General features: G+C 36.6%; 1 protein-coding gene across 1 annotated transcript; it reads right to left on the bottom strand.

Moving 5' to 3' along the window:
* Positions 1 to 1,045: 1,045 nt before the first annotated feature.
* On the bottom strand, positions 1,046 to 7,906 carry emb (embigin). Its single transcript, XM_037778685.1, has 9 exons — positions 7,750 to 7,906; positions 6,211 to 6,288; positions 5,930 to 6,113; positions 5,324 to 5,406; positions 5,003 to 5,139; positions 4,022 to 4,183; positions 2,249 to 2,366; positions 2,128 to 2,158; positions 1,046 to 2,041 (listed from the first exon to the last, which is right to left on the bottom strand). The coding sequence occupies exons 1-9, from the start codon at positions 7,859 to 7,861 to the stop codon at positions 1,981 to 1,983; spliced, it is 966 nt and encodes a 321-aa protein (XP_037634613.1). The 5' UTR covers positions 7,862 to 7,906; the 3' UTR covers positions 1,046 to 1,980.
* Positions 7,907 to 10,066: the final 2,160 nt, after the last annotated feature.

Raw genomic sequence — 10,066 nt, forward strand, 5'->3', positions numbered from 1 at the left:
AAGTTTGGTATATGTTAGTGCTACTGAAGTGGAGATTTCTGGCTCAGAGTCTGAGAAAAAAACTCATTTTGAGAAAACAGCCTTTTAAGATATAGATTGTAAAATTCCATACAGTTTGCAAGACACTACAGGTGAATAGGGTAAAAGATTTTAACTAACAGATATCACCATGAAACTTCCTCAGTTGATGACTTAAATTTAGATAATTCTATTTTGTATTTGTTGTAGTTTTCTGAAATGTTATGTTTAAATATGCAAATGAGGCATTATCTAATGCTAACTTTGGGTGAATTTATGAGAAATCTACAGATGTAAATAGACAAAGCAGTATAATAAATACCTAAATGTGTATTTTTTGTTGTTTTCTTTCCACTAGTCTGAAAGAAGACATGTTATGTGAGCAAATAGCCCAAAATCTCAAAATTGCCTGTAGTCTCCCCTTAAACTAATACACCCACTTTCCTTTAATAAGAGTAATACAGTGATTTAGCATTTAACTCCTGGAACATTGGACTTAAAGGTCCCATATTGTAAAAAGTGAGATTTTCAGGTCTTTTATATTATAAAACAGGTTTAAGTGCTATATAAATCCTGTTAAACTATCAAAACTCTCAATATATGGAGAAATACACACAGCCCGTATTCAGAAATTGTGCGTTTGAAACAAGCCGTTAGGATTTCTGTCCAGTTGTGATGTCACAAATATACAATATTTAGACCATTACACGGTTTTAAACATAAACATTCTAAATGTGTCCCAGTTTATTTCCTGTTGGAGTGTATGTAAATAACATCAGCTGACAGGAAGTAAACATGGACCCAAGCTGTTGCCTAGCAACGCAATTCCGTTGAAACTCTGTTGAAATGCACTAAAACGGAGCGTTTCAGACAGAGGGTAAATACAGGCAGACGGTATGAGGAAAATAAAGTTGTTTTTTTAACATTACAGTATGTAAACATGTTCTAGTAGAAACACAAAATACAAGTATGACCCTGAAAATGAGCACGATATGGGACCTTTAAGAAAAAAGGATCTAAATCGATGCAGGAGAACCAGATATGTCATCTTTTATTCCACTCATTCTTCCTCTGGAGCCACTTAAGGAATCATACAACTTATTTTCACATGGGCAGCAGTTCTTCACAAGACCTGTAAACAGACTCTGATGTGTGAAATCGTTGGAGTTCTCCTTTATCCTTCATATAAATTAACACAATGGCTGCGATATAGTTATTCCAGACAGTGACAGTGACTCGTGTAGTTTTAATTTGTTTGTTTACACACAGTAGCACATCTGTTAGGTGTTAAGTGCAGACTGACAACTAAAGACACACGGTTGAAGTTATGATTGTGATGACCTTTCTGACCTTCTTCTGATACATTAACATGAAAAAGACACAAGCATCTGTATGTATGATGATATATCTTACGTTATAAAGGTAATATACAGCATGTTAGACACACATTACTGCACGGACAAACTCTGAAAAGTGACAAAAAAGCATTAATTAAGTGTTTTTTTTAAGACTGTAAGGCACTGCTCACAAACCACAATGCATCAATAACAGGAATAAAAAGGAGATGTGGTTTAAGATGTTGGCCTAAAAGAAGAAAAGCCACTTCCTTTCTGAGAGAGGTGTCGAAGGCATAGTGATGCGTGTCACTTTTTCCACAGGAAGTGGATGCAAACAGGTTTCAACACTAAAAAAATGAAGATAAATGCTTTGCTCTCCTAGCTGCCATGACAGCACTGTCGATTAGAAATAAAAAAAAAAACACATCTCCCAGTGAAATAGAATGAAAATTGAAACCTAAAAGAGGTGACGTGTGCAAATTACAGGAATAATTATTGAATGTATTGCACTTAGTTTGGTGAACATACTTGTAGAATAGTTGCTGAGATATTGCTCTATAATTCACATTAGGAAAATAAGCAGAATATGTTTTAAAGAAGCTTGGATCTGTTGGATTTGACGTCTTTAAACTTTCCGCTGTCTCACTGAGGAACTTTCCTCTGGTTCGTTATTTTCTCCCTGAGGCCTGATGAGAGAATAAAACATGTACATCATAACACATACAAATATACATATCTTCAGAGAGATTTGCACCATTCCCATAATACTCACAGTGTGTTCATTTCGCCAGTCGTCCCATTTTCTGAGAATAAGGCAGATCATTTCAAGTTAGAATACAACATGCAGTACACACATAAACTTAAACAGGAGTATCTGTATGCTGTCTGAGTACCTGCTTGGTTATTTTTCTTGGACTGACTTCTCTCGTAGAGCAGAATAGCAGCGACCAGGACGACCACCTCGATCACGATGGCTATGAAGGGCTTCAGAGGCTCATGGAAGTAGATCACCTTCAGCAGTAACAGTACAACAATGTGAAAAATACTCCATCACAAGTAAAAGTCATGCATTCAAAACTTTAAAAGGAGTATAGTCAGCAAAATGTACTTAAAGTATACAAAGGAAAAATGTCCCATGTACATTATTAGATTGTTAATACTGATGCATCATAAAGTTAAATGTACGAGCTTTAGAGAGGTTTGCAGAGGTCTACAGGTATGAAGTGAAAATGATAAGACTATAAAAATGTCTTCATCTGTGTCTGTTGTTAAAAAGAGCTCAAGGCAGCAGTTGATATGAAAATATCTTAAAGCTAAACGTCGGGGGACTTCTAACCAGTCAATCCATTTAAATTGTACTGTTGGTTCCACTTGCCATAAGTATTTATTGATTGTATCTTACCTATTTAAACACTGTTTAGACTGATGGAATAAATGTGCTGGGCCCATGTAGTAGTTATGGCAGGGGTCAGCAACCTTTACTATCGAAAGAGCCATTTTAGGCAAAAAAAAAAAATCTTTAAAAAATCTTAAACGAGAAAAAAAGTCGTAATATACTGAGAAAAAAGTCGTAATGTTACGAGAATAAAGTCGTAAAGTTACGAGAATAAAGTCATAACTTTACGAGAAAAAAGTCATAATTTTACAAGAATAAAGGCATTACTTTACAAGAAAAAAAGTTGTAATAGTATGAGAAAAAAAGTCATTATATAACGAGAATAAAGTCATAATTTTACGAGAAAAAAAGAAAATAACACGTAAAATTACTACATTATAATATTATGACTTTATTCTCATAATATTATGACTTTATTCTCGAAATCTCCGATTTATTTTTTTTCCTCAGTGTGGCCCTAATATTCCGTCGTACTGTCAATGATAAATAAAAATGAAAATATACACAAAAAAACAGTTATTCATTTCCACTTATTTTTTTTTTTTAAATCCACAGGGAGCCACTGGAGAGGAGCCGCAGGTTGCAGACCCCTGAGTTAGGGTAAGGTTAGTTAGTTTTAATTTAGTCTTAGGTGTATTTTAGGTTGTGAATGTTACTGTATAATACATGCACTTTTTAAAATCTAGACGTGTTAGTGCTACTTAACATATACTATAAGAGCGTCCCATTTCACAAATCTCCATTTTGTATTTGAACTGTGTTTAACTGAACTGAATCATTGCATAAGTAACATTTTATAATTGTAGCTGGTTGAGGTGGACTTAGTTTGAACTACTTTATAAACAGTTACGTAATTTAGTCTTGTGGTTCTCAACCTAGGGGTCGGGCCCTTCCAAAAGGTCACAAGATAAATCTGAGCAGTCGTGAGATGATTAATGACGTAGGAAAGAAGAAAAAAACAAAGTTTGCGACATAAATTTGTATTCATTTTTTGGATTTTTCTCTAATTTTTTTTTTTTGTGTGAAATATTAGAGAGTTTTATTCCTTTGGTTTATTAAAATGAAACCACCTGAGAAGTTTAGAGTGTTTTTGGTGGAAGAGCTCATCGGCAACTAAAGAAGATACTGTGTTTTTGTTATAGGTCACAAGCCAAAACGGTTGGGAACCACTGGTTTCATCTTTGACAATGTTTTGTATTTTATAAGCTTATTGTACATTAAAATTGTACTTAAGCACAGTATTTGAGTAAATGACCTCTCCATATCTGACCTTCAGCTGCACGTGGCTCATCGTGGTGCCGATGGCGTACACCGCGCCGCAGTAATACAATCCTCCGTCAGCCTCCGTGAGGTTGTGCACCACCAGTTTGGTCTTCCACTCTTCGGTTTTGATTTCATAGCGAAGAGGCTCTAAAGCAGTAAAGATCTGCTCCTGGAAACGAAATATAAAATATGGGTCAGAGGCCATAACTGTGTTTATACATCTTTCATCAGATTCACCATCTTTCACCGTAAAAAAACCCAAATACAACATATGAGTGTTTTTTTAAGATTAAGTGAAAATACTTCATTGTTAAGATTTAAATATTAATGCATCAATACAAGTTACATTTAAACATCAACACTTGTTTGTTTTAAAGGTCTCATACCATGCTCATTTTCAGGTTCATACTTGTGTTTTGTGTTTCTAGTAGAACATGTTTACATGCTGTAATGTTCAAAAAACCCTTTATTTTCCTCATACTGTCTGTCTGAATATACCTGTATTTACCCTCGGTCTGAAACGCTTTTAGTGCATTTCAAAGGAATTGCAAAGGAATTGCATTGCTATGCAACAGTTTGGAACAATGTTTACTTCCTGTCAGTTGATGTTATTTACATACACTGCAACAGGAAATAAACTGGGACACATTTAGGATGTTTACATTTAAAAACATGTAATGGTCTAAATATTGTATATTTGTGACATCACAAATGGACAGAAATCCTAACGGCTTGTTTCAAACGCGCAATTTCTGAATACAGGCTGTGTGTATGAGTGTTTTAATACTTTCACAGTATTTATATAGCACTTAAACCTGCTTTATAATGTAAAAGACCTGAAAATCTCACTTTTTACAATATGGGACCTTTAACCAAACGTGCAGACCAGATTATTCCATCTATCTATTCCAAAACAAAACTTCTATTTAAATGTCACCAGTGACACAAATCTCACCACACAACATACAGCTCTGAGCAGCTCACCCACCTTGTCTGTGCCGTTTGCTTGGTACCAGTTCCAGGTGCTGGGCTTCGGTTTGGTTTCCCCCATTTTACATGTCATCACCACATAGTCCCCCACATAGCTGACTATCGGCTTATCTCGCTCCTCAGTGATCTGTGGAGCTGGTGGACAACAAGGAAAAAGAGCATTTATCCCCTTTAAACATAGTGTAAATATTGATATTCATTATGAATAAGAAGCAGGGACTTAACAAGCTGATAACAATACAAATGCTGGCTGGGAAATGTAAAATGTGATATATATATATATATATATAAAAAACTCAAGAAAGGATGTGATCTTTACCTGCCAAAACAAACTCTATTTTTGCTTCACTTCCAAACACGCAGGAGTAACTTCCGAGGTTTTCTTCACTGTTGATGCTGAACCTGTAAAAGCAAAAAATTAAATACAAAAACATCATGTCAAATTTAGGATTTAGGAAAAAGTCTGTATATAATTTGTGCTCTTTTCATGAAAACATGATTATTCTGCAATAAAATGTGTTAATATGATTTATAATTGAATAAAGACAATAGTGGTAGCAACTCAATGTGCTTTACTTTCATGTCAATTAAATAAGGTTTTTATTTTTATTTAAATAAAGTAATTCTAAACTAAATCCAACCAGCAGAAAGAAAGTATTATTTTTTTTACTTTAAACAGTTATTAGATATGGACATCCGACTCATTTTTCAAGCTGCCGAACATTTAAAAATATGCATTTAATTTGTATAAAATCTAATAATAGATGCATATTATTAACTATTTTTGTAAATCAAATTTGCACACATGCATGAATTTGAATAATCAGTCCACACAGTGGATAGGGGCATCAAGACAGACAAATTAGGATAAAAAATGAATTTTCTGGAGCTAATGGAGAGAATAATGAACTCAGAAAGTACTTACACTCTTTTAAATTTATACTGGTCATTCTCCAACTGCACGGTGACGCGGCTGTTCTCAACTTCATCCCCATCCTTTCTCCAGAACCCAGTTATGTTTGGTAGTTTGTTCTGATTACCTGTCCAGGTACACTCCAGTGTCAGGTTGACAGGGTTTAACAATTCCACTTTCTCTGTGTGACTTTCACCTGCACAGACACAATGGAAAATCTGAATAAACAAGCACCATCACGACCTGACAAAACACCCGTCTCTGCCATAATACTACGATTTAAAAACAGTTACCTTTAAGAGTAAAGCGCTTCACTTCTGTTGGCAGGGGACTGATGGGAACAAGTGGTGGGGGCGTTGGACCAGTTGTCTCTGACAGGAAAAAAAAATATTATATAAACACTCACAAACCTAAAAATGAACACTAGCTGACAGTATTTATAGTAGAAGAGGCAATATTTTACGGGGAAAAAAGTTTTAACTTGGGTGTTGTTAAATTGTTGGTGGGGAACAACTACTGTAAGTGGTTGTTAGGATATTATTGTTCATTGCTAAGGTGTTGCTATGTGGTTGCTAGGGTTTTTAGAGTAAGGGTTGTTGTCAGGGTTTTGACAACAACCCTTACAAGGGTGTTTCTATGGGGTTGTTAGTTTGCACAATAGGCGATTGCGGTTGCACTAGGTGATTGCGGTTGCACTAGGTGATTGTTAGGTTGCACAAGGTGGTTGTTAGGTTGCAATAGGTGATTGTAAGGTTGCACTAGGTTGTTGTTAGGTTGCACTAGGTGGTTGCTCGGTCGCACTAGGTGGTTGCTAGGTTACTAGGTTGCACGAGGGGGTTGTTAGGCTGCACTAGGTGGTTGCTCGGTCGCACTAGGTGGTTGCTAGGTTACTAGGTTGCACGAGGGGGTTGTTAAGCTGCACTAGGTGGTTGTTTGGTTGCACTAGGTGGTTCTTAGGTTACAATAGGTGATTGTTAGGTTGCACAAGGGGGTTGTTAGGCTTCACTAGGTGGTTGCTAAGTTGCACTAGGTGGTTGCTAGGTTTCACTAGGTGGTTGTTAGGTTGCACTAGGTGGTTGCTAGGCTAATAGGTTGCACAAGGGGGTTGTTAGGCTGCACTAGGTGGTTGCAATGATGTTTCTTCGATCTTGAAATGTATTAATAATCTTCACATAACACTTTTCATACAAAGAGATGCAGCTCAAAGTTATTGTTGAGTCATAATCATGAAGGTAAAATATACACACGCTAAAACAAACAAATAAATAAATAATATACATAATATCTCAAAGGTAGGATCAAATATAGAAAAAGGATCAAATAAGATCTAATAAAGTCCTAATCCTCTTCCAATTTGCAGGGGTATTGTAATAAAAAAAGCTGATATTTTTTTATTTACAGTATCACAGTCATACTACCCTTCAGATATTATAATAAAGGTAACAGAGTATAGCCAGAGGCAATGGTAAATTTATGGTGAGTATAAAACATCATGCATTAATTAATTTGTCACAGCTATATAAAGTCTTCTAAATCAGTTTTTTAATCCTTAAATAAGTAATTGCTTTTGGTTTTAATATAGAGTTTCAGATTCCCGTGATGATATAAATGCTGTCTCAGAGTATTTTCCATCCTGAGATGATAAAAAAATAAACATTGACTATCTGCAACTTACAAACCAAAAATGTGGTAGACACAGTAGTACATGATGGTGTGGAAATCCTGGCATTTTCTTCTTCTTGTCCTCACAAGGTTACAGATAATTTAGAGGGGAAACGAGAAGGCAGAACAATGTTTTAACAGTCAAAAATTAAACCCAAACAGTCATTTACTTGTATTGATGTGTCTGCAGGAGACAAGAAGCAGGAGGATCTGAAAAAAGAGCTGCTTCCAGGAGGCTGACATGGTTATTATCCCTCTGTCCTCTGCAGGCAGGTTTCTCATTCCTTCTCTCTGCCTGCTGCATCGTCTAAAAAACACCACCCTCCTCCTCCTCCTCCTCACTCAGCTGCACAAGTGACGCAGCCATGATGTCACCCTGCAGCCTTCGGGTGGCCGACTCCATCCATTATTCAATCGGACAGGGTTCATATGTCGATGTTGCAGTGTACTATCCTGCACGGTTCTGCATGGACAGAACATGATGAACTAAATGTTGCTCTCTGTGTGATAAAAACCCATTTCTGCTATTATTGTTGCTACTGTGGAGCTTTCTGCAAGGTGACCTATGGTGTTACGTGAGAGGACGTGACCTGCCGACCCTCATGAAAACACCCAGGGGTGGAAACTAACTACTGTTACTGTAGTTGAGTTGCTTTTGCATACAAATTTGCTGTTTTCATGCATACTCTAAAACCAGAAATTATGTTTTAAGTAGATTTTAGATATGTTTAGTGTGAGTAGATTTCAAAAGAGCCCATTTTCTTGAGCACATTTCAACAAATATAATCTCACATCTACTTAAGTAACTCAGTACTCAGAGTGCATCTGCTCCGTTTCAGCCCCGTTTCCACCCCTAGAAACAACCCCCATAAGCAATATTTATAATAACACTGAGTTAAACACCTTCATGTATTGCGTCATGCATGCACAGGCTAAAGAAGTGAATTTATGTGCACATGACCACACACAGTTCTCACTACATCTCTTGGATTAAGGTTATTTGTTATCAGTTTTTTAGGTGTGCTCATTTATTTTGTACCATTCATAATTTCCATTCTGTCTCTACATTTATTTGTCAACTTCCTTTTCATCTTTTCCCTCCAGTTTCTTAATAAATGTGTTCCTCTTACAAGTAATCTTGACCTGAGGTGAATAAATACAGCGTGAAAAGCAGTCTCGTTGTCCGCTCGTGCTGTATTCTGCAGGGTCTGGCAGTTTCTGTCACTGTGTGGGACATCCTGGCACAGACACAACTCATGCTTTCTTATGTAAGGAGATTAATTCTGCCACATTGTCACATGCAGAAATGAACACATGCACAGTCGGATGGACTGTGGAGCGGCACATTATGTCCGACCCACGGGGGAATGGACCTCAAAGCTCAGAGATAATGTCAATGAAGTGTGCAGTTGACATTTCCAAAAATAGCAACATGAACTTGTGGGGGATAATAATAAAAGCGAACAGTGCAGGAAACTCACTGAGTGGAACTCTTTTGGAAAGTTACACGGTCCGCTGAGGAGCAGATGGAGGCTAAACAAGGAGGATCTGATGACAGTGGGTGCAGCAGGCAGGTCCAGAGAGCTGGTGGAGGAGAAGTGAGTCCTAATAGCGAGGCCTTCTGCTGCCATCCTGAGGGGGAGGACAGCTACAAGATAGAAAGACAGAAGAATAATAGCTTTGTGGAAAGTGGCTGTAGGTTTTTCACTTTCTCTCCTTTGGTTAATTATATTACAAAAATGAGCCTCATACAGCAACATTCTCTTAAATTTCTCTTATATTTTCTGTTAAGAGAAAAAAATGAGAGAAGTCAGCTCCAGGTACACTAAATGTACTTAACCATCCAGATCTGCTCTTACCCAGGTGTGCTGAATGATAAATCCACTTGATCATAAATTGGAGGCGTGTGGCCGATTGTTTATTATTAGCATCAATTAACGCCCCCTGAATACTATATAAGATAGATGGATTTAATAATCCAATCACTGTAATTACTCTAAAACATATAATAATCTAAATTTAATTAGATTCAATTTAAAATTTTAATTTGTTTTTTATGTTCCTCAAATTTAAAACTTGTGTTTCCTTGCAATGGACGACCAATTTGTGGACTTTGAAAACAAGATGTTTTCTTTTTCTTATCTTGGTAAGAGTGCTCTCGACCACTTGTAAAATATTCTCTTACCTAAGAGAAGAGCAAAAATAAGAAAACATTAGTGTGTCCCAGAAATCAATGGGTACTAACAAAATAAGAACAAATCGTGGATACAAACAAAAATAAGAGAAAATTTGTTTGTGTATCGCTTCCTGCATGAGACCCAACAACGTCTGCAGATGGTCTTAGATATTTATTCTAACTGTACTGTACAGCAGAGGGAGCTCCTCCAGCCCCACTCTCCTCTGACTGCAACTTGATTTTAGTTACATGAACAAATATTTACAATGCTGTTCTAGCAGTGAAGGCGTGTGTGCAGATTGCTTCACCCC

The sequence above is a fragment of the Sebastes umbrosus genome, chromosome 8 (assembly GCF_015220745.1).
Source record: "Sebastes umbrosus isolate fSebUmb1 chromosome 8, fSebUmb1.pri, whole genome shotgun sequence".
NCBI lineage: Eukaryota > Metazoa > Chordata > Actinopteri > Perciformes > Sebastidae > Sebastes > Sebastes umbrosus.